The 24,369-nt window shown below is 38.5% G+C and overlaps 2 protein-coding genes across 7 annotated transcripts; one reads left to right on the forward strand and one right to left on the reverse strand.

Moving 5' to 3' along the window:
* Positions 1-1,935: 1,935 nt before the first annotated feature.
* Positions 1,936-21,572, reverse strand: LOC122572097 (solute carrier family 22 member 21-like). Of its 5 annotated transcripts, none has more exons than XM_043736686.1 (11): positions 20,866-21,572; positions 11,131-11,210; positions 9,590-9,737; positions 8,453-8,666; positions 8,260-8,366; positions 6,431-6,585; positions 5,514-5,703; positions 4,987-5,119; positions 4,600-4,912; positions 4,265-4,449; positions 1,936-3,674 (listed from the first exon to the last, which is right to left on the reverse strand). In XM_043736686.1, exons 1-11 carry the CDS (start codon positions 20,889-20,891, stop codon positions 3,498-3,500), a joined length of 1,728 nt encoding a protein of 575 aa, XP_043592621.1. In that variant the 5' UTR covers positions 20,892-21,572; the 3' UTR covers positions 1,936-3,497. The 5 variants fall into 5 exon arrangements, with proteins under 5 accessions (XP_043592621.1, XP_043592622.1, XP_043592620.1 ...); XM_043736687.1 differs by lacking the exon at positions 20,866-21,572 and adding an exon at positions 14,610-14,883; XM_043736685.1 differs by lacking the exon at positions 20,866-21,572 and adding an exon at positions 12,284-12,366.
* A 794-nt stretch (positions 21,573-22,366) lies between these two features.
* On the forward strand, positions 22,367-24,152 carry LOC122572100 (zinc finger C4H2 domain-containing protein). 2 transcript variants are annotated; one of them, XM_043736692.1, is made up of 5 exons: positions 22,367-22,680; positions 22,847-23,018; positions 23,089-23,270; positions 23,360-23,569; positions 23,772-24,152. In XM_043736692.1, the coding sequence occupies exons 1-5, from the start codon at positions 22,622-22,624 to the stop codon at positions 23,899-23,901; spliced, it is 753 nt and encodes a 250-aa protein (XP_043592627.1). In that variant the 5' UTR covers positions 22,367-22,621; the 3' UTR covers positions 23,902-24,152. The 2 variants fall into 2 exon arrangements, with proteins under 2 accessions (XP_043592627.1, XP_043592628.1); XM_043736693.1 differs by having other exon boundaries at positions 23,360-23,560.
* Positions 24,153-24,369: the final 217 nt, after the last annotated feature.

Consider the following 24,369-nt stretch of genomic DNA (forward strand, 5'->3'; position numbering starts at 1 on the left):
CCTTCCGGGAACAGCATCGATAACAGCATCTCGGCAGGCAGAGAGCAGTAACTCAAACGAGGATAGCAACCGCGGCAGCGTACTCGGAAACCCTCGAACAAAGAACGCGCCGTATATCGACGAGCTTATCGATGCACCTTTTCCTTTTCCGCAGGATTATTCGCGTCTGGAATCGTCCTCGTTTTTTTCTTCCTCCTTCCCGGTCGTCGATAAACGGACGCGTACCGTGCCAGATCGAAAGCATGCCGTCCGCCAACACACCTCGACAACTCCATCGGGCATGTAGATAATCCAGGATAAAGGTTGCACATAGGTGCATCGAGCATGATACGCGTTCGAAGATGCACGAATCCGCGTATTCCCCGGATTTATACAGGCTGAACGGCAAAGCATTCATCTCGTTCGATCGGCTGAGAGATCGAGGTTAAAGGAGCCTACGTGCATTATATTAATTAAATTCGCCGTTTCAGAACGATTTTAACCAAGCCACGTGTATTTCTAGCTAAGCGTTTCCCTCGTTGCGCGAATCGGCAAACTTTTCTCGCGTTCTCGTTCGAGCGTAACGATACCATCGAATTTCCATTATGCATTATTATGGAAACGTCACAATGCTGTTCGCTGATTTTGTTCTCGCTCGACGTTGTTTTCAAAGGCGAGCGACGCCTCCGATAACACATCAGAGTGTATATCGCGGATTGTTTTTACGCTCCATTCGCATTCGTATTAGAATTTATGTTCGTGGAAATGCCGCGGCGTGTGTTGTGCAGAATCAGTCTGATAGGATGTGATTAGTCACACGATTAATTATTTCTTTTCTTGCTCTACGTATAACTGGGAATAACAGGGTTACATGTGTTCGCCGAACGTTTTATGTTATCTTTCTCATTGAAATCGACGCGTTGAATCGGAGATACGCGTGTATCGGTAACGTTATTGAGATTTTCATAATGCGAAGGCCCAATGCTGCGAAGAACGATACGTAAAAGGAGAGGACGTCCGGCGCAGTTTCATGAATACGAAAAAAGGAACAAGGACGAATGCGAAGCCGCGAAGATTTGTAGGCTGGACAACAATATTTATTACGGGACGTCGAGTCATCTGTAAACATAAAATAACCAGCCGCATCGCGTGCAGCATACGCGGTCCTATTGCAGCCCATTGGCTAGTCCGGCGTTCGCTTCAATTTCCTTTGAGCGGCGTTGGGGAGACCGAGAATTTGTCAGAATGAAATATCTAAATCCCCTTGTATATTAAAATATCCCAACGACGATGATGGTGGTTTTACGCGGCATTAGTCCTTTGCCATTGTGCGCTGGATGCCGGGTCACATCTAACTCTTTTATGCCTCACAAAAGCCAACTTTGGCCCCCATTTTCTCCAAATGAGAACAGATAATGACGGCGTGTTTTCATTTAAAAACCCGGGTGCAGGGACATATGCCAACATGGAATATTCGGTAACGTAAACATTATGCAAAGATTAACGTATTCGTGGTTTTTAAGCTCCTTCTATTAGGCTTCATCGATCGTGTCGTTCTATTTTGCTTTTGACAGGAAAGAATTTGGGTCTTCTTTAACTGTAACCACCGTACGATTTGAGATGCTTCTCGTCATATTTTCAGTAACAATTAATGTTTCCATCTTCTCTTGTAGCTTCTACGTATATTTCAAATACGTAGGATTTACTAAAATCACCAAATAAACAGAATTGTAAAGATACAAACATGATTTATAGTAGCATGATTTATAATTGGAAGAACCAGGTGCTGAAAATCGTTGGAATTTGAGTGAAACGTCAGTCAGATACTGCAGCGTGCTACGCTTAAGTATTTAAGCAGAAGTTTCCTAAGCTATTATTTCAAAGTATGCCAAGGAAACTCTTGCAAACGTTAAAGGTAAAATCAACGACAATCAAAGGATTTCGTAAATGCTTATGTATCATCAGAATTACGTTTACTTGTTACATTAATGTCTACTACACGTATGATGTGTTGCTATCTACGAATATTCTTAACTTCGTCTTAACAAATACGATTGCCTGTGAAGCATCGTTAAATTCCGCTACTCGCGACACGATGGAAATATCTTGTAACGACATCAACAATTCTATATACAGGTTATGAGTTATCGTTGATGAAAACACGTTGGAGAGGAACTACCATGGTCGAGGATATTTACATTAATATTTCAGTTAATACTACGTGGCAACGAAATTAATAATACTCTCACGAAAGATTCAGCATCATAAGAACTATTGCAAATAATGTGACAAAATATTCCCATCGTCACGAGCATCGTTCGTAATACAATTGCTCTTCGTAATTCTCTAAAACAGCATCGTGGCCTATCCACCGTGTGCTCCTATATAATTTCCATGAAACAATTGTACTATTACGGTTTGTACACGGCTACGTAAGTATCTAGCGGCGGAATACTCGTTTAGAATAATAATATCCTCGCGTAAACATATACACACACACACATATACATATGTATGTATATATATATATTTATACATGAAATTAAATTACCGCTATTATCTCGTCCTTCTGAACGATGCACTATCATGGCACAATGCTCTACACGCCTTAAAATACAACGACGATGGCCGATATACATTTCTAAAATGCTTGACTCAGAAACTCAGACAAGAGCCTGACGTAATTACTAATACGTGTTTGTGAACATAATGCAGCAATACTGTGAAAATACCTGAGTATATTTATGTTTTCTCTCCTAAATGGAAGAAGCATCATGGGACAATGCACGCACAATGCGTATGTATTTAATAAAACTCATCGTACATATGTAGACGTCTAGACGATAGATACACCAACATGTCGAACGATAACCTTAACTGGCAGCAACGAGGCATAATTAAGCAGGTTAAAAATTAAACGGACATTGCACGAACGGGAGTGGAACGATCTCGCGCGCCTTATCTATCGGTTGCGCGAGCGAAAAAGGAACAAACGAGCTGGCGAATTATCGACTAGGTCTGATAAATTGTTGCCAATCCTCCCCGGAGACTATCTTTCTCCCTTGACTATTTCATCTATAATCAACGACTCGTCAACTCGTTTCGCGACCAGTCAATTTTATGGCAAATTGATCACAAGCGAACTCTGTTGATTTCAATGCATTGAAAACGAGGGTACTGTGTAACAGCGCGCGTTTAAGCTCCCTTCGTTTTAGGGGTTTGCTCGCGCGTTTCACTCGCGAGCTTTCAAGCTATGAATCGGATAGTCACGGCCGATATTCTTCGCACCAGGAGGAGAAAAACTTCTGAAAGTCATTGCTGCTGCACGTTTCTCACCACCACTTTCTCCTTTTTTTTTTCGATTCAGTTTCGTTTTTTATTCGTTTCTTCCCTGTCTCGTTGATTTTCTCACTTTTTCCTTTTTTTTTTTGTTTCCTTTGTCCCTACTCTCTTCCATTTGTCTCCTGCGTTTTGTTCTTTTCCGGATTTATAACGCGCCGCGTTGCATCCGACCGCCCTTAAGACGGCGAGTCCTGCAGTTCCTGTTTCTGCTGCACTTTACCGATATTCTCCGCCTCCCACACCGTGTCCGGAAGTTTGGTTCCCAATGTTTCCGGGAAGAATAGAGACAGCAGCCCCGCGGACAACGCCATGCATCCAAACAGAATCAACGGCAGCTCCGGAATTATTTGTGCCTGTATCATAAAAAGATATGTAAAAACGCGAGAAGACGAAGTACATTATATCTATATATCGCGTGTATTTCTTCCGTGAAAGATTCATTTCGCGAAGATTTATAGATTGTTATTCGAGCACGAATACTTTTATACGAAAGGCAGTTGGTCCTCTTGCACGCTATACCAACTAATGATATTATTAAATTGACAAGTGACAAGTATTAAGTTGTACTTTATTCTCGCAATTCACTTCAAGCAAGAATTTTATCTGTTTCGTTATTAAATCTATTACTATCGAATAAAAGAATTTATTAGCGTATCCTATAGTGATAATATTAATGTAATTGTACTAATCCACGGAAACGAAGAACAAATGCACAACTGTATAGAAATAGCTACAATGTAAAATTTCGCGTTTGCAAAAGCCACAAAGCCCTTTCTAATTATTTTGTCCGGTCTTTAAGCCTTCCTTAATCCGCAAGCTTAACATATCGATAAATCAGAATCTTTGTTTCGCTCGTATTGTTCGAAAATAAAGCGCAAGCATGCAACAAGCGGCTCGTATCGGTATCGTTCTACGATGTACATTCTTGCGGTGGTAGACTCACCAAAAGAGGAGTTTGCGGTGACAATATTGACCCCATGCGGCCAGTCATGCTGCAAATTCCAAGAAGGGAGTGTCTCAAGTTCGTAGGGAACAGCTCCGCCGTGTAAATGTAAATCGTCGAGAAGGACATCGTAATACACCATTTCCCGCCCATGTACAAGATCAGTGGTAGAAAGCTCAGCGAACCTGCAATGGATTCGTTGTCTATCGATACTTGACGTTCCCTTTGTAAATTAATCTGTCATCGCTCGAACATTTTCAAACAAATAATATAAAAAGGATGTAAGGCAAAATGCTGTAAATTGCAGAGGGAATTTCAAAGAAAATCCAGGTTACCTGTCGGTACGAATTGTATAGCCAGACAGAACATTCCGCTCAGTAAGAAAGACGAGGAAAGGGTAGCTTTACGACCAATGTAATCGGTCAGGAACCAGGTCAGAAAGTAAGCCGGGATTTCGACGATGGCCACTAGTATAAAATTAACGTATTTGTCACCGGCGAAAGCCACCGAGTTTAACGATAATCCATAATAGACGAAAGTGTTCGTCAGCCAGCAAAACGAGCACGCCAGCAACCGAGTGAGCATCACCGAACTATTTAAAACTTGCATCGCTGGTGACTTCTTTTCGGCTTGTACCAATTGTTCCGTCTGAAAAATACGATGCCAGATATCGTTTCGAACTCGAATATATTCCTTTGTACTCCCTTGAAAATTAATCTTACCTTTTCCGTCTTCACCATGTTCAATTCTTTGAACGCTCCAATAGCTTCCTCGGTGATTTGTAGTCCGTTAATACGCGCCATTCTCCGATAAATACTTTCCACCTTTTCGTGTTTTCCATTCGCCAATAACCACCTTGAAAATGGGCATCATTGTGTGTGTTTTTCTTTTTTTTCTACAGTAATTTTCGAACAGGGAAACGATTGAGTGTATCTTTGTATAGGACACGCTTTATCGATAACCTATGGCGTAGATAGAAAAAAAGGAACGATGAGAAAAGTAATCTGACAGAATACGGTTACAGCTTGAACCAAAGATTAAAAGCAGCCTACATCCTCGACGATCCCTCGGTATCGTGATCCGTGTTAATTAATTAGAGAGTACCGAGGTCCAATCAAGGGCGCAGTGACGTGAAAAGTTCATCGGTTAATTAGCCGGATGTCGTGGAACGCGTTTAAGGGAGTTCATTTCGAGATCGTTAACAAGGCGTCGAGACAATGCGAATGAAACATTCGCCAGAGGAAATTACCTGACTGATTCCGGGATCAGGATGGGCAATAAGATGGCGAGCAATGCCGGACCGTAAACCATTCGAAGGATCATCCGCCATGATCTAAGCCACATCGCGATCAAACCGAGTAGCATCTCACCCACTGCGAACATGCAGCAGATGATCGTACTGGCTAGCACTCTGCCGTTTACTCCTGCCATTTCCATCCCTGAAAATAATCAGACGTTGCTCATACGGTAAACTTGCGGTTATTCGCTAACAATTTAGGCTATGGTTACAACGAATGCAATCTTATGCTATCATAAGAGTTCAAATTCGTCGTTGTTCAGATGCTTAATTTGTCAGAAAGATACTTCAAAAGAACAGGCATCTAACTATGTTCTCAATGAATCTCCGCTTTAATCAGCTACATTTTTGTTGAGATGAAAGCTATCAACTAGTAGATCAAGGTTTGATATTGCTCTGCGAACAAAGTTAAATTAAAGAAGCAAAAGAAAGCCACCGATATTTTTGTTAATAAAAATGTCCAGCAATATGGAAAACATTACAAACGTCTATATCGATAAATGATAATCGATGTGTATTGTTGGCAGTGATTCTGAGATCCGTAAGAGATCAGAGTCGCTTGATCTGATAAATCGTGATAGGTGATTGAAAGGCTTTTCTGACGAATTATTGGAGCTGATATCATTGAAACGTGCATTATAATATATACACTGTATGGATATTGTATTTACGTATAAATGAAATATTGGTGAAATTATAAGCGTGGCAATGGTAAACTGGAGGACAGCAATGGTTACCTTCAGTTACGTTTTTCGATATCGAAGGGTTCCTGCGTCGAGTGGCCAGTGGCATGTGAAACATGGCCGTTATTTATATCAGCATTATTCACGTCGAACATCTTCCCTTACTTTGCCTCGTTATTAACTCACCTAAAATAAATCCAGCGCTGTAGATACCGGCCCCGACAGTCGCGTCGATAAATTCGAACGCGAGAAACATCCAATAATTCACGGAGAAGGAATGTATCAGGCCGCTGATTCCGCTTAGGAATGTGGTGAGCGTTAGTATCGTGCGTCTTCCGTATCTGAAAGTAGCGAAACGAAATATAAGCGGACGTTGGGGATTTGGCGACTAGACAGCGCTTCCCTATTTGTCGATGATTCCCATAAAAACTTCAACGAACTATGTTCTCGATGTAACTCCAGAAGGTTTTTGATAAGAACGAGAGGAATGAGAAGGTTCATATCGAAAACTATCCTTGTCAATTTTCATATTTTTTCAGGAAAAGAAGAAAATACTTCAACGTCCTTTATTTTCTTTCGATAGATTTCTATTCTTGAAATAAAATATTTATCATATCACGCAATTACTAAGACGAGCTATATCGATATAATCACGAAGTAGCGCAAGTTGGAATAGTACGATGGACAATGTACTCTCCTTATGAAATCAGAATAACAAACAGTGGAATAGTTAGAACATCAGTATTTTTATTCTTCGCGGCTGTTATCAAACTGAATTATGTCGATATGTGAGTCATCGTTTAAGAAAGCAATGATTATGGTAGTCCAAAATACATAACTGTCTCACTAAAAGTAATAGCCTTGGTAACTTGGCAAGAATTATTCTGGTGAAAAACGGATTTGGCAAAAGTTATTCTCCTAGAGAAAATCAATTTTTATGCGGCGATAGAGCATTTATGAATTTTTCTTCTAACGATTAAAATACGCTGTTATCTCAAATATTAAAAAATACGACAAGAATGGTTCTCGTTACGAGTCCCTCGACCGTTCTCAAACGGAAAAACAACCTGCAAGTTCGAAGCATTGTCATAGATCTTCAAAGTTCGCCCAAAGTACAGTTTCATTTAAATACAATTTCCCCTTTGGACAATCTCAAGTATTCCCCGACTTCGAATTAGGATTTACAAACCACAGACTCGCGAAAGTCGTCTGTCTGAATAGCGGAGTTCCGGTTCTCCAGGGACACTCTAGCACGTGTCATAAAACGCTCTAAAAACCTGGAAGATCGTCGAGTTTAAACTGCAGGAAATAGTCTAGAGAAAAACTTCATAGACCTCAGTATAAATTCGTCACGCTTCGATTTCTCTGTGTTATTATCTCTCTCTGTATCTTAATTATTTCTCACACGTTCTTCCACGTTTTATGAGATAATTTCGATAAGCGAACACTAACGACCTGTTGATTTCGACCGAATCTCAGTTAAAATGTTGCAACCCTCTTCTTCGATCGGACGTCGTTAGATGTCCGGTTCGAATCCAATAGACTTCGTTATCTAGACTTGAGATTCGAACCGATAAGGACTAATTGATAGATTGCGGACTTTTGTAGGTTTAATGGAAATTTGAAAATACCAAAATACATGGAACATATATAACATTAAAAAATACATACAGTATTCAGAAGTACTCGTAATCGTATTATATTACGTAAAACAATTCTCTGCTTAGGTTCCATTTATTTAATTATATTTGTAAAAATATAATTTGCCTAAACGTCCACGGTCTTCTAATCAATTTTGCTACATATACTCTTTCCATCTATCTAATTTCCAATCGAATCGTATTTTTCTATCGTTAGAAAATTCCCCAAATTTGGAGACAATGCTATTGATACGCGTGATTTCTAGTTTCAATTTCATACCAAAGGTTTCTTTGGAACATTAAAACAAATACGAGATTGTGACATCAAAAATTCGAGAGTCGTAGGAGTCGCAAATTTTAATGATTGTTTCTCACTTGTCCGATATATATCCAGCGAAGATCAGTCCGACGAATTGGCCAACGTTATTTATCGTGCCCACGAGCGTGAGTTTCCATCGATTGGTGTCGCAGGTGAGGTCCCACTGTATCGAGAAAACGATAGGATAAACGTGAGTCATCTAACTAACCATAATTAGCTGCGATCTGTCGATGGCTCGGCCGGTTTTACCTCGCTGAGCACCGTGTTCTCCGATGGATTGTAGATCCACGAATCGCATTTCTGGGTAGCGTTAGAAAAAGTCTGATTTGTGCACGTCCCCGTGTGATTCTGAACGACGTATCGGATGCACTTGGACATCTCCGACACGTTCGGCACAGAGTCCGATACCCAGGACTCGTCGAACTTCGTATTCAATGGATTCTCGCATTCTGGTACTGCGCACCTATTTTTTGAATAATCATTCATTTATCAAGATGAGAATTTTTTAATGAAGATCGAAATATTAAGGAGGAGATATCTTTCCAGGTATTATTTGAGTAAGTGAATTTTTCTATTCTATATGAATATCCCGGAATGTTTTCGACGATAGAATTGATAGTCTTTAATATGGTAAAATATATTTATCTTATAATTAATCCTAATATGGGAAATTGACCTCCTTCAATAATTTTTTATTTTCTGATGAAAATATCATGAAATTACTTCAAATCTTCGTTCCTGCTTTAATTCAAAATTTTCAGCGATTGTAAGAACGGAAGACGTAACTGTACTATTAACGCAAAACATAAATAATCATTAAAGTAAATCTGATTCAACGATCCATCCTCAACAACGTTGTGTTTTATAAATTTATTAATAATTATTCGAAGTATCCAACAGAGGTATATAGAACGTTATTCGAAGAAATTTCCTCTTAAAATAACGTTAAATTTGTTAACAGAGCGCGGTGAGTTGCTTCAATAAAATACAGTTAGCTGCATAAAAGTGGTCGCTATACGCGTCTAAAGCTCGTCTACCGCGAAAAAGTTAACAGGATGGCTAATAAAGTAATCGATTATCCGTCGCATCGATTACATAATTCAATGTTCGATCACTCATGTAGTCGCGGAGCATTAGGTGCTCCTCGTTGATTGCACTTGACCGGCGCACATTATTCAAGCCTTCTCGCCAGAGTTTATTCGTCCGAGCACGAGCCATGAACGACACAGATTCGCTGTAGGCGACTAGCCCCGAGTAGCTCGAACAACAAAGGAGGCGCTCTCATACACATGATAAATTACACGGAGATAGAAAAAAAATGAAAAACACGAAAAGAAAAAATAAAATCACCGCTCGAATCGCTGGTTGCATCACGTGGTAACGTACCTGTATTTAACTTCGCCGGCTGTGAATACGTAGGCAAGCGTGAATCCTGCTGACAAGAACAGAGGCAGGCTGATTATCGCGAACATGATCATTTGATAGTATCCGAAGCGATCCACTTCCTGCTTCCTGTCCGATCCTCTCTTTCCCTCTGCGAAAAACACGGTTTTCCAAACGATCAAACGATATTCGATTCGTCTGGTCTCTAAAAATTCTATCATTCGGAGGGAAAAGCATGGAAAAAAGAGAAAGTCGAGTCGATCGTGAAACTCTTGAACCTTAGAGCCAGCAGATTCTCCGATGAAAATCGGCGCCTGTCGTTGACACGCGATATTTCTTCCACGAGCTTACGGGAGAGGAAAAAGGACGAAGAAAACGTGATTTTACATTCCCCGCCTCCTCTGATACACGTAATCGCGATCATGATAATTTCTTGTTAAATTATATGTCAAACGTCTTGTTTCATTGCTATTAGTCAAGCAATCACAGTGGTGCGGTCTAGCGGCCATTGATTTATTCGTCATCGTTAATACCAACTATTTTTGTCTCTCTCATATTTTCTTGTCGGCTAAACGGTCATTGTTATTGTTGTGACTCAGTTGACACAAACTTAGACCAGAACGGCTGTCTAATTGATTTAGCCGGCGTTGTTAATAAGTCACGTAACTAAACAATACAAACCGCTTACTGATTTTCTTTCGAGCACGGTCTTCGCGTAGATCTCTTTGTAATTCCAGCAATAGGCGACAAACAATAGTAAACGATTAACTCGAGTTACGTCTAATCAAAACGAATAGACGCGTCAAGCAAATCGCGCCGGTGGGTTGCAAACGGGCACGCGACTAATCGACGTGGTAATTATATAATGCCATGACCTATCTACGATCTACGACATGCAAAAATAAATTTTTTAATATACTTTGCTATTCAATAAGATAGACATAAGAGGAGATGAAAGTGTTAAGAATGAAATCACTATTATAACTAGATCATTCGAATGTAGAGTACTGCCATATTTACATTTTTAATTGAAGAAATCAATAGAAAGGAACTATATCTTTTTTCTAAATATATACGATTTATATTTATATAGAATTTCATTTCTTCATGAATTTCAAAGTATTTATGCGAAAATACAGTAACCTGTTTTGCTGCTTACAAGCATACAGATTTTTCCGCTAACTTTTTAACGCGTCGTATAACGTATGCATTTAGGCATATGTTGCATATCAAATATCTGTTTTCTATTAAGAGTACTGCGTTTGTGACATAATATACTTATACATCACCTACAAGAAATTATGTAAATATGTATTGTACCACTTTTCCTCTAGTCTCTTCAATTTCCGTTTCTTCGAACGCAGAATATACGATTTTATTTTCATTACCTGCGTTATATTTCAACAAATAAATTTCACATCCTAGCAAAATTTTTCATGCACATGCAAATCGGCATCATATCATGGAGATAACTACCGATTCAGATGTACGACATAAACCTACATACAATACATACATATAATATTAACAAAACAAGCGATTACCTGTCCCATCTTTGATCGTCGAGGATTCATCGTTCTGCGAGGAAAAGAGCTTCATGCTGTCCTCCTCGTCGCCTCTCAGGCTGCGAACACACAGAGATTCGAGAATTATGTCTGATCCGTGGGAAACGCTTCTCCATTGGCCCTGCTTCGAAGATCAAATTGCCGTTCGATCGTCGACTGTTCGAAAAAAAAACGCGCGGGAACGACGCAATTCAACACGAACATTACATAAAAGCAACGAGATCGCGCTAAGATGCTTCTACAGACGCTCTGCAAGGGAAAGAACGTAAAAAGACACAAAGAAACCAGTTACAAACGGGACTTTCACGCCTGTCGCCTGTCATCTGATTAGTCTTGACGCGACGGAGAAACGAACGATGCGTGCAAGACACACGATGGTTCGTATCCGCGAGTTATCATCGCCGTTGCAGATTGTCGTCATCGACGTAAAAGCAAAATCGTCGATGTAAAACTAACTGTTGGCAAAGAAGTTGGATGGAGCTGGATGGAACCGTAATCGTTGACACAAGGTTCAACCGATAAACGCCCGATAAAAGGGAAACGAGCTGCCCGCGTGTTCGCACGAACTCGACGCGCGATCGCAACCAACTGCTCGCGGCGAATCTCGATTTTCTACTGGCGCGAATCGGAGCGAGTGGACACTAAAAGAGAGACAAAGGAAAAACCAGTGCAAACAGAGGCGTTCATATCGTCCCATACATATATACATGAAAATCAGCACGTCATGGAGCCATGCTCTCGAACCCTAGCTGACCGATTTCTAACCGGAACTGCACGCTCCCATTCGTTTTTGTCGAAACGATTTCAATCTTTTCAAGGATTTCATTGTATAAACAGACTATAAAATTGTCTGTATAAGAAAAGAGGAATCTTGGTAGACTAGCCGGACATCAGAGCCATCGGTATGATCATCGCTTAGCGACGGTCTTTCATACCATTGACTTTCTAATACGAAAGAGCGCGTCTGAAACTATTGCACGTCTGTATTTATATGCAATTCGTGGCGAACTATCTCCTTGACGATCCTCCTCTAACCAACTGCACGATGCCGATTTAATGTTTCAAGGAGGAAACGATCTGTCGTTGCTCTTCAATCTCGTTCGATAAATATAAACGTGGAAGCTGGGCATACCACGGAAAATGAGCACGTTCCGCATTGTCTTCGTAAATCATCGGTTTATTGTTATTTATCTCCGACATGTAACTACTATGTAATTCTTCTTTGCTCTTCTCTCTTTTTTTTTTTCATTTCGATCGCGCGTTCCCGGATAGATAAATTGTGATTATGACAAGGTGATGTCACACGCAGAGGATTTGGAACAGCGAGAGAACGGCGGAACTTGGAACTGTATCTTTTACATTTGTTAATCGTCCCAAGATTCCTCGTTTCCTGATTTACACTTTGCCCTTCTTAACTAAAATGTCCTTCTGAAATTTTATCATTTTCTTTGTGCGATTCTCTTTCATTCAATTTAAAATACGTAACTAATCATTGTTTCGTAAGCCTATTTAAAAAGTGAAATATTTGACGAAGGTATTTCCACAGATCTTGAAAAAAGGAAAAATGCTAGAACGTTTTAACTAAGGAGGATAATAGCGCTCGCTTGTGACGTTCTTCCATGTTTCGAGTTTTACGTCATGCAAAAAATTCGCCACATGATAGCTCGCAGAGATACGGGATATTATGCGGCATTGTTGCACGCGTGACGAACTACCTAAACGCGAATCCAAGGAGAAGACGCAGCGACATTCGTTGAATTGACCGTAAAGATTGGATCGCACATGGTTCCAGGTCATTTGTCCTTCGCGCGTAATTCCACGATGCCTGCTACTCATTCAGACACTCGGTGAGATTAACATATATTTAACGATATAAACGACCTGTCATAAAGAATCCTAATTCTTCAATAAAGACACCAATGTGCGCGGTTCGTATCGCGTTACTACGGCTGCTATATCTTTTCTACGTCCTCGAATTTTTCCTTCTTCACTTTGCGCTCCGACCAGTTTTAACGACTCGGCTGATTAGCAGCAGGTTTTATAACTAGTTCTGTTGCGCCTGGTTAGGGAAAAAAAAGTTACTCGAAAACGTAATGAAGTTTTTAAAAGCCTTAAAGGAATTAACTCATGCATGACTGGATGTTTATCGAACTGTGTGAAAAGGTTCTGTTGACTACTGGTAACAGAAACACATTATTGCGAGAAATACATAATGTGTTAAAATTAGGAACAGTTTTACTGAAAATTTAATTTTAGATTAATTTTAGATTAAATTTACTCGAGCCTCGATACGAAGTTTAAAAACATCGCTAAAAATCACGTCGAAAGAAATCCTGGATTATCTAAAACATGGCAATTGTATGAAATTCTTCTTACCACTATTTTACTCGAATCTCGAACGGTTCTTACAATTAAAATTTTTACTGAACGAAAATTTTCTGCTCAATAGCTGATGATCCGGATAGGTCACCCAGTCAACTGAATTAAAGTCTAACTCGACTCGTCAATTACAATATCGCGATTCGATCAACTGAAACGAGGCGGAACTAAACAAACGCAACAAGAGGAACAAACAAACAATATCGAGTATATCGTCTACCTTGAAACGCACTCTTGTTATACTATCAATTGTAATCATCAACTTAAACGCTTTCATCTGATCGCTATTCTTCTTAACTTGACGTGCAATTGGATCTAAGTCTTCAACGAACACGGAACAATTTCCAGCTACCATCTGAGCGAAAAGAATAATTGCGCCCATTCGATGGTACTCTAAATCAAGAACCTATCTCGATCAAGAGACAAACGACCTCAGATCGAATTCCATGTACTCGTGTAATTACGATCGCGTATCTTAGATCGTTCCATTCATTCTGGTAATTCTTGTTCTATGAGAACACAAAAGTTCCCAGGATTAACAGTGGACGAAGAAAATATGATACGCTTCAAGATCTAATGTGAACCGATGAAAATATCAATATTCGTTGGACCAAACCTATTTGCAATATTTTACTATATGTAATATAACATGCTTGTAACTTGCTAAATGAATCATCCTTTAACCAGATAATTCTATACTCGCAGAATCAGATATTAATAAATGCAAATTAAGTTCCATTAAGTTGGTTTTAGTCAGCATAAATTTTAATATAATACATGGTAGAACTCCATTTATATGAACGGTATATAGTCAAACAAAATTTTAATTAATCATTAATAAACTCTGATTAAATGAACTCTTGTTATACGAACTAAAAAATCATACATAGTTGGGAAAATCCGTGGACTGCAAATTTTATGAATTTCAATTGTGTTGAACTATTACACTGTAACTTATTTCCAAGGAAAATGATGACATGCAAAAAAGATATAAAGAAATTACTATGTTCAAAAAATTGCTAATCCAGGCAACGAATTAACTCTTTCTTATTTGACAGATCGAAAGAAACTATACTCACAATTAGAACCAATTCCTATCCGCAACGTGTTGTCGCTCGAAACAGAGTATGTAACACGCGTAAAAACAAGTGTCCAGCTGTTTTTCGTTTTCTTTCGCGAACACACCTATACCATCGCCTGCGTGTCCACCGATTGCGTGTGACTCGTTAACTTCACGACACGGAGAACATCGTTAAGTGAAAAAAAATCACGGATCGACGCGTGCCAAGAACACTATATCGATCTAGCGACCACGACTGCCTTGTTGCTGCAGCAACTGTCTTTGAAGGTAAACGTATGTTCACGACTCTGTTCTGTTCCCAATGATCACCCGTGAGGACAGTGGGAGAAGTGAAACAGAAAGAGAGGGGAAGAATCGGTCCTTCTTAAAGTCCTAGCCTTTCCGATCGGTAGGTCACTCGCTCTATCACTGACCAGGTACCACGCAGCTTTCACGTGCATCGCATACGCCATAAAATAATTCGACGACTATTTCGAAAACTTACTGCGCAAGAGACTTGCTGATTCGAATAAATTAGCGATATTTTTTTAAACATCGATAGCGAATGTTCGAGAAATGATGAAATGTCCGAAAAAGATCGTCGAAATGAAAGAATATACTTAGGATCATAAGTATTAGGACACCTATCGATATCTAGTATAAATTGGACGCTATTTGCGATACTATTGAACTGTTTTTATTCTCTAGATATTTTATTGTGAATCAGTTATTTCATTTGCAACGTATGTGTCTTATAATATAAAATAAAGTAAAATAATAAAATACGTCTGGTCTTTTTAGTCTTCTCGCAGTTTTTTTTAGTAATAAATTAATTTAGTAATAAAATAAATTTGCATGGAAAGGCGGCTGGCAAATCTGTTTGTGAAGGCATTGACGAAGTCAAGGTTCAGATATTTACGAGAAGAGTCCGAAAAATATTGGAAGATAATTGTTTGTAAGGATGTAGAGTTTTAGGGAAGGTATTGAAGGTCACCACTTCTAAGAAAACTCTATATCTGCTCTTTTTAGCTTTCTAAAGCACTGAAGCCATCGATAGCGTATAGACAAAAGACTGGGATGAAGGCAGACCATAAACAGTCGACAGGCGACGTTGGCTTTGGGGTTTTCAGTTATAGGGTAACACTGTTAGCGTGCGGATCTGGACCAGCTCAAATTATTATTTCATACTTGTACTTTCACTACTGTATTTAAAATATATTTTTCTACCTTATAATATATCCACGCGTCTCTTTCCTTATACATCCAATAGCCTCAACAATATTGAACAACTCGAGTCGCGATAAATCCTGATGTCAGAATAGAAGGAATGATAGATGAATAGAATGTCGTGTAAATTCACTTTGCTTGGAGTCGTTTGACAAAAAGGACAGAAAACTAATTATAAATCTCCATAGCCTGCAGTGCGTTGTGATTAATGTGCGATGAACAACGCTTAAGAGACATTTACAACGCTGAAATTGTATTGCCACCGAATGATTATGTTAGGTAAAATATTGGAACAATATAGCTTTCTCACGGTTCAGTAATTATCAGTTAATTACTAAAATTTCGCGGTTCGACGCTAGTATGTGTAAAGTATGCGACGGTCGACCGTATTTGACAATTGCACGGTGCTTAACGAAAGACATTATGTCGCTCCTTGAGCTTCTGGCCACCATTAAATGCCAATTACGTTGCAATTTTTTCAAAACCTGTAATTTACTAAAATCTAAACTTCGAAACGTTTTAAATATTAAAGAACCACCCAGAAGCTTTCTTTTAACGTTTTAAAAAATATCCTATCATAGAATTGAAACAAACAAATATGCGTATTAACAACGATCGTTTCACATGAATCTCTATCTTAAAAAATCTTTTAACGCTGAAGGAACACGATTGAGTCAGAAAGAATCTAAAGAAGATCTTAATTGTCACCCTGCTAAAGAAATATGCAAACGAAAGTGATCGCAGTTACCAAAAGCACAATCTTAAAATGGTCTAAACGCTCTAAACGATGGAATCATCGTTTCCTCAGAAAAACGCCAGCCCCGTGGCGAAAACTGTCACTTTCTCGCTCCAGGAAATACGCTCCAGGAAATATCGAAGCTCCAGACTAGGGAAATCCCCGGATTAAGCGTCCCGCGTGCGCTATTATTTTGTTTACGCTGCCACCGTTGCGTTGAAAAGTGACGGGTTTTTGCTTGGTCGAGCAGCGCTAGATCCACATGGGCGGAGAAAACCGTGCGCACGATTTCCCGCGGTCGACACACCAACAGATAACGCGATAGATAAGAGAGAACGAACGAGTACACGCGCTCGCACTCGCATTCGCTTGCCCATGTGTGTGTATTTTTGTCTTATTCAGTTCATCGAAAACAACCGGAGAAAAATCAAATAAAACTGGTTTACGCCGGCTTAGAGCGGATGCGACAGCTTAGTTGCAACTAACGTGCGACAGTTTATTGTTACATCGACCGTTATATGCAACGGGTCTATGGAAAAATCGGTTTTCCCCGTCGTCCGATCGTCGAACAAAATTGAAAACCGATATCGGTGGCTCGTTTTCGCTGCTCTCCCGCGATCTGTCTAGCCCGATTCCGCATTTTATCCACCATGTTCCGACCGGATGAACGGAACACGGAATAATGACGGATTAGACGAAATTGTATTTGTGGTAGTTGAATTTTTGCTACGAAATTATAGGAGTAATTATGACCATGAGCCACGCAAAAGGCAAACTAATGCACTCCGAGTCCAACCTAAATCATTTGATCTCTGCGAAATTGGACGCTAATTGCGTAGATTTTGATATGGAAATTTAAACATTTTCGGGAAATGGGGCTGATTACTTTCACTTCTAGGGAACTAGAGCTGCTAGTTCGTATACAGCGCTAGACTTGTTCGACGTGGCGTGTATTTGTGCGAAACTTAAGAAACTTGAGGCTGAAATTTTTGAAAAGTTCAAGAAACAAAGTTGACAATTTTGGTTCCTAGAGAGATAGAGCTCGTATCGGTATAATGAAATTGTATCGAATGTGCTTTTCCGATGAGACGAACTTGAGGATCGTAAAACAGCTGTGAACGCAGTAATGAACGCCGTCATATTGGCGACTATGAAAATTACAGAAAACGGAAAATGCGCAGCAAGTTTCAAATTAATTTACGTATTTCTCAGCGGATTTTGTTATTAGTGTTCATGTCTCTCTCGATGCGCGATGCTACACTATGATTCAATTGGATAGGTATAATCTACTACATATATCATTCCGATTGTATCGTTGATATCGACATACGATTACGTTCAGACGATTCTCAAATCAGAGCGTTTGAAATTAATCTGTGGATCTCGTGACTGAAGGATGAATCCGGTATAAAGAATCACAGAAAGTATTAAATATCTCATAATGCGAATAACGTTACGAGATTTCTTTACTCGAGGGAATGTAAACTAGGAAATTTGAATTATTTATCACGACACAATAGTCAAGAAACAAGATATAAATAACTTCATAAAGAATGTCCTGAATCTTTTTCTGTAATACCAGTTCAGAGGAATTTGAAATCTAACAAACACCATATTGCATTATATAAACGTGCTAGTAGGAAAATGATAAGTATGAATTACTAAAACACGGCTCGTATTAAAAGTTTGCATTTCATTAAGGATTCGTCAAAATATCGATAAAATGTTTTTGTCGTAATCAAAACAATATCGAATATCGTTACTAGAAATTTCTTCCATATAACGTTATATTCATATCGATTATTTAGCCGATAAGTACTTTTGATTAAATATTTTCGATCAACAGCTTTCAACGATAATAAAAAACAAATAAGAGAAGAAAGATTACAATGGAAAGGAAAGCGTAAGAAGATCGATAATTGTTCGCTGTACAAATATTTGCGAACTACTACAGTTTATCGAATTAAATAACATCCCATGACCTAGTTGTCCTAGTTAAAAAGCAGACAAAAGGGGAAGCGGCATCGACGAGGATAAGAGAAAAATAAAATAAATGATAATGGTCGTTTATCTCGACCGTCGAAGAAAGGCTGCATTCATCGAACGAATGACGATTGCTTAGGATTTGTTTAAAATTTGTTTGTTCAAGATTTTGCGTGATCTTGTCAATGCAAATAATATTCCCTGATGATGGTCGCTCGTTAATGAAACCTTCGATAAATCCTTGAAAACTTATCTCGACCTTTAAAACTTCCACACAAGATAATTTTCGCTTCCTTTAGAAATCAGTTTTACACAAACACCGAACACTAGAAAATTATGAAAACCTGCGGTGATCCATGGTTTACGTTTCCAAAGATTCGCACTGAATTATCGCCAAATCTTCGCTGAAAAATATATCGCGCACTCGTTACTCGTCAACAATTTTTTTCCTCGATCATACGATGCATTATCGTGGACTATGTTTGTCATTAAATATCTCCAACTGACAGAAAAATCTTATCTACAGGTTTTTCAATAAAACAAACGAAGGAAAAACGGAGTCGCATAATTATTCATGTTCGAGAAATCACGCGTTACAAAAACTTCGCGAAGGAAAGAATTATTTGCTCGTAAAAATTACGCTATTTAACGCTTCTACCTGCGAGTTTTAAATCCTCCGAGCTGCACATCGAGTCATCTTGTTCGATCTCAAGATAAATGAAACGAAAAGATTCGAAAAAAGGTGAGAAAAGGAGAGCATAAATTGGCCGCGTGAATTGGCATTGATTACGAGAATCGCGCCGCGTCTAAGCGTTCCCGTAAATAGGAGTTAAATTCTGCAAACATTTCGAAGGTCGGTTTCGACGCGACACTAATGATTCCCCGCGCGAATTAGTCAGCGAAGCATAATGGCAAGGTAAATGAGCCCAGGCCGTGCGTCGCGGCAGCCCCGAGTAATTTCCATTCAATTTCAGTGTGTTCGACCGGATGGTTGACGAACCCTGGTCCATACAAGCGGCCTCCGTTACGTTGTTGTGCGACGACCGACGATAATCGAACGTCGAAAAAAGAAAAATCGGCGCGTTTAAAAAAATATAAATCATGAAACAAAAGGCTCAAGTACGCCGGGTTACCTTGTGGAAGTCTGACTAATTTTGCATCGGATCAGAGTCTGGCCTAACGTTAAAGAAAACCTTAAACGATTTCCAAAAACGTACCAGCTTATTGCTAGCGCGAAGGTTCTTTTTACGACTGACATACAATCAGCTCTTATTTTTTTATTTGCTCATTTGCTACTACTACTACTACTAACCGTATTTCAAGGAAAGTACCATAAGAAAGTACCTACATGTAAATATCGTGATAAGAATATGGCAAGAGCATGTGACAACATGAAACTGAAATATTCGTTAATGCGAAATAAATTATGTTTGAAGATACAAGTTGCTCAGAAGCTGTGTTTATGAAATGTTGATTGGTTGTATAAATAGAAGAATGACGATTATAGTGAATAGTTTCTTTGCCCTTTATACTAATTATATACAGAGCTATTCAAATTGTTTAAAGTAGCATACGACTCGTGTAAGAATTAGTTTCTCAACATATTTTCCTATTTATCCTTGCGTCAAATACACGCAACAAAGACGCGCTGTAATTACTAATTTAGCACAGCACATTCGTCGGATGTAACGAATCATTTCCAAGAGGTCATCGCGGATCGTAGTTGGCGATAATCATCGCAATGATGTTTATTTTCCTTTTTTTCTTTTTTGAGCAAATTATCAACCACGGTAGGGCGCGCGACACCGTTTCGTTTCGTTTGCTCCGCGAAATTATCAAAATGCTTTATTAAACACTCTGGTCGATCAAACAAACGGATCTGATGGTGTATCGCAAACAAGAAAATCGACAAGAAAACATAAAACTTCAGCCGCGAGTCGTCCTCGTATGCGAAGTTAATAAATATGCGCGTGCTGTATGTTGATCCATTCCGAGTGTAAGTCACAAAGTGTAACGACCGTATTATCTTTAGACGATTCATGACTGAAAATTTCTCCGTATTTCCAGATACGACTGTTCCAGTGTTACGTAAAAGACTTGTCAATAAATACGAGAAAAATTGTAATCACCAGCGAGAGAAGAAAAATAAAAATCGAATACAAAATCAGACCGTAGAGTGCCGTTTCGCGCACGATCATTCAAACGAGTAACAACCAGTCGATCGCTCGCCTCTCATGCTTGTTGCACGTGAAAGAACGCGCCACGATCAACGAATGACCAAAGAGAAGGATAAATGCTCGTAAATAAAGCGTCCTTATGAATTACTTACATTCTAGAACCCATCCTGGATCCCATGATCCTACCACGTCGAAACTCGTCTAATGTACTCGAGTCGTGAGAAGAGTAGCTGCTGTTAAAGCGGAAAAATATTTTCTCCTCCGCGGACGCGCGACGAGGAAATTGTCGAAACCGCTCGACTTGACGCCTGTCTCGCGCGACACTCTCTTTTGTCCTATATTCTCGCAACTCGCGAAGCTTCAGAGACACTCGAAAGTTCGTCGGTGCTTAGTCGTACAGTGGCGGCAGAAGTTTGTACCCAGTACTAAGTAGGAGGTGGACTGGTGCACAGTGGCCGACGAATGTGACGAAAAGTCGGGAGAGAGACGCGAGGCCTTCGTGGCCAGAAACCGCGACATTTTTCTCACTCTAATGTCACACCTTCTTATCTGGATTATTATAAAAGTTAGATCAACGATTCTTGATACTACTAGGAATATGAGACACGTTCTATAAGACTGATTGGACTACCGCGCATATCTCCATGATTTCTTACATGAGGTCATACGTTTGCTTTCGACGGTCCCTTTTTTTTTTTAACGCCATTTCTTTCACTGATACGTCAAAGAAAAGAAAAATAGCACTTCCTTATTTACTCTGTATCATTACGGAGTACTGGCCGTGTAGTATCATCTTCAAAATTTTGTAAAATCATCAAAGATAACAGAAGATATTAACTTAATAGACCGCGTTCCAGATGCAACTGATAAACGATTGCTGCACCTCCGATCGCGCTTAAACTATACTGAGTTCTGACTATTCCGTACCGATTCCGTCACGTTTCCTCGATGGACCGTCATAAAGAAATCTTTTCAGAAAGATACGCGACATGTAGTAGGTATATGTAATGCTCGATATGTAATTTCAGCATAGGAGATATAGCGAACATTTGTGTAAATATAATATAGATTATATATTCGAGATGCTAATAGTCTAGACCTTTTACTAGCTCGTAGAAAGTATCGAACGTTATTACGCGATTTTGATTCGCAGAAAAACTTTATTAAAATCGTAAACAGAATTATGTCGCGGTCGCAAAGTTCGACGGAGTTATCGATTCGGTTTTGTTTGAGTTTTTATACAGTCATATAGCTAAAACGCGTTTATCTGTAAATATTACGAGAATTTTGCGATACATTTTTAATCGAATATTGATTCTAGTCAGCAATAGAGATTATCTCAAGTATAACACTTGCAGTTAAATTAATTTATCAAAATATGATAATTTTAATCATCAAGCTGATAATTTTTAATCATCGTACGTATCTTAAACTTAGACATACTTTCATATACAATTCCCATAAGCTATCCTTATCAGATTACAGAGAAGCGTTCTTGGATCTATCTATCTGACATGATACTTCGTTTCAAAATGAACCGCTCTTTTTTAGTTCGTCGATAGAGCGCTATATGGCGCGCGCATTCGACTGCATCTTGGAATTTGTTGTTTCTGATCTATCAAAAGATGCCTGTCATTGTAATTTATGGTATGAATTATATTCATTGTGTTGAATGTCAATGAAATTAGTTAATTCTGGAAAATACATAATTGCAAGTCCGACGATTTCGTTCGTTTCTCAATGAAAGTTCTGTGCATATAGAATTCCTATAATTGTATCTTAAATATCTCGCCCGTAATGCCTTGACAAAAGGAATTTGGCTTCTAAACTCGCTGCATTTATTTGATAAACAAGCTATCTTTCGTTTGACAGGCTTGTCTAAACAAAAGTATCGGGAAGCATTTAACAATGTCAGCCACCGAAACTACGGTCATTTTCGCAAAACTGGAAGCACTGAAAGACATCAAGTACATATACGAATTTGCATATACAAAGTCTTTCTTTAAACACGATGAAATGTTTTGAACAATCCGAAAAGTTTAACGTACCTTTGTGCAACGTCACTATAATGAACTGTAATACATTTATTTTTTTCTAAAACAAAACTTCTAAATATTTTGTGTATTTTGTTAGATCGAAAACACTCCAATTGGAAAAGATGAAGCAAAGAATCTTGCAAGAAGTAGAACAAACTGAACAAGAAGAAAAATGTTTGCTGGAGTATAAACAAGAAATGGATCTTCTTATGCAAGAAAAAATGGCACATGTCGAAGAATTACGTCAAATACATGCGGATATAAATGCGGTATGATGAAACATAGATCTAATATCTTGGTTCTAGATTATAGGTGTAATTGTTTATGTAACTATGGTAGATGGAAGCTGTTATTAAACAAGCAGAAGAAGCTAGAAATAAAGCAAGAGAGACAGCAAAATTAATCCATAATAACGATTATCAACCTCTAAAACATGATATTGATCGTATGCGTAGGGAATTTTTAGGATTGGAAAGGTTACCAGAATTATATGAAACAGAATCTGATCTCATTTCACCAGAGTAAGTTGAAATGTAAAATAAATTTAATCTGTCTTGAATTGAATTATTAAACTATTATAATTATTATAACAAAGATTGTTTGTTCATAGCTACTTTGACCGTCCAATGCAAAAAGCAGAATGGAGGGTCGAAGTAAGGGGAGAAGATTTATTACCCCCTCTTACTCTGCACCATCCTGGTCACCCAGGTGGTTCCACACCTTTCCTTGCTCCTCAACCTCTTCAAGGTCCAAGTAAGCCAGAACCAAGACCATTGCCACCAGCCCCAGGCCCACCTGCTCCAACATTCAGGTACCACTGGTATATCGCAATTTTATATTATATTTCTATATAATACATAAGTCACATTAGCCAACTAAGTTAGTTGTATCCAATATATTTAACTTTATAAAAATTTTATTGACAGTGACAAATAACAAAAGTGCTCTATATGTTACGATACATTAAAATATACTATATATAGTAGTATATTAGCTTTTATGTTTTGTGTCTTTGCTTTTAGGCAACAACCACCCCCTATGAAATCATGTTTATCATGTCACCAACAAATTCATAGAAATGCACCAATATGTCCCCTTTGTAAAGCTAAGTCGCGATCACGTAATCCCAAGAAGCCAAAGAAAAAAGACTAATTATATTTATAAGTGTTATTTATATTATGAAACATCAAGCATTTCTATCACATAATTCTAAGGGTATGTGTTAATGCTTTTTTTATAACTTAAAATAGTTTGACTACTATAAAAACATGCATTCCTGCAAAGTGTATAAAAGTGTTTGCAAAATGTATGTATTTATAGTAATGTTTTTAACTTTTCTTAGAAATTTATTTTTGATTTTTATAATACTTGTATCAACCAGTTGTAAGACACTGAATTTTCGCGACGATAATTAAATAATTTTTACCATCAATAAGATATACAAATAAATCTGCACGATTCTTAAGATTTTAATTAGTTTTTTATATTCATTTTTATAAAATAGTAATTGATGCAAAGATCATTTCTTCAAATACAAACACATATTGCTTTAGGCGCATCCTTTATTGCACACGTCGTTTTATATAATTTTAGCAAATATATATACATTTTAGTAAAACG

The sequence above is a fragment of the Bombus pyrosoma genome, linkage group LG10 (genome assembly GCF_014825855.1).
Source record: "Bombus pyrosoma isolate SC7728 linkage group LG10, ASM1482585v1, whole genome shotgun sequence".
Classification (NCBI taxonomy): domain Eukaryota; kingdom Metazoa; phylum Arthropoda; class Insecta; order Hymenoptera; family Apidae; genus Bombus; species Bombus pyrosoma.

What these genes read in the sequence shown, in the direction of transcription:
- LOC122572097 (XM_043736685.1), bottom strand. Translation starts at nt 12,351, where the DNA reads ATGTCGGAGATAAATAACAATAAACCGATGATTTACGAAGACAATGCG. An exon ending in GAACGTGCTCATTTTCCGTG is followed by an intron (nt 11,211 to 12,283) that starts GTATGCCCAGCT and finishes GTGTGTTCGCAG; the next exon opens with CCTGAGAGGCGACGAGGAGG. An exon ending in GACGATCAAAGATGGGACAG is followed by an intron (nt 9,738 to 11,130) that starts GTAATCGCTTGT and finishes TGTTTTTCGCAG; the next exon opens with AGGGAAAGAGAGGATCGGAC.
- LOC122572100 (XM_043736692.1), top strand. Translation starts at nt 22,622, where the DNA reads ATGTCAGCCACCGAAACTACGGTCATTTTCGCAAAACTGGAAGCACTG. An exon ending in GAAGCACTGAAAGACATCAA is followed by an intron (nt 22,681 to 22,846) that starts GTACATATACGA and finishes GTATTTTGTTAG; the next exon opens with ATCGAAAACACTCCAATTGG. An exon ending in CCAACATTCAGGTACCACTG is followed by an intron (nt 23,570 to 23,771) that starts GTATATCGCAAT and finishes CTTTGCTTTTAG; the next exon opens with GCAACAACCACCCCCTATGA.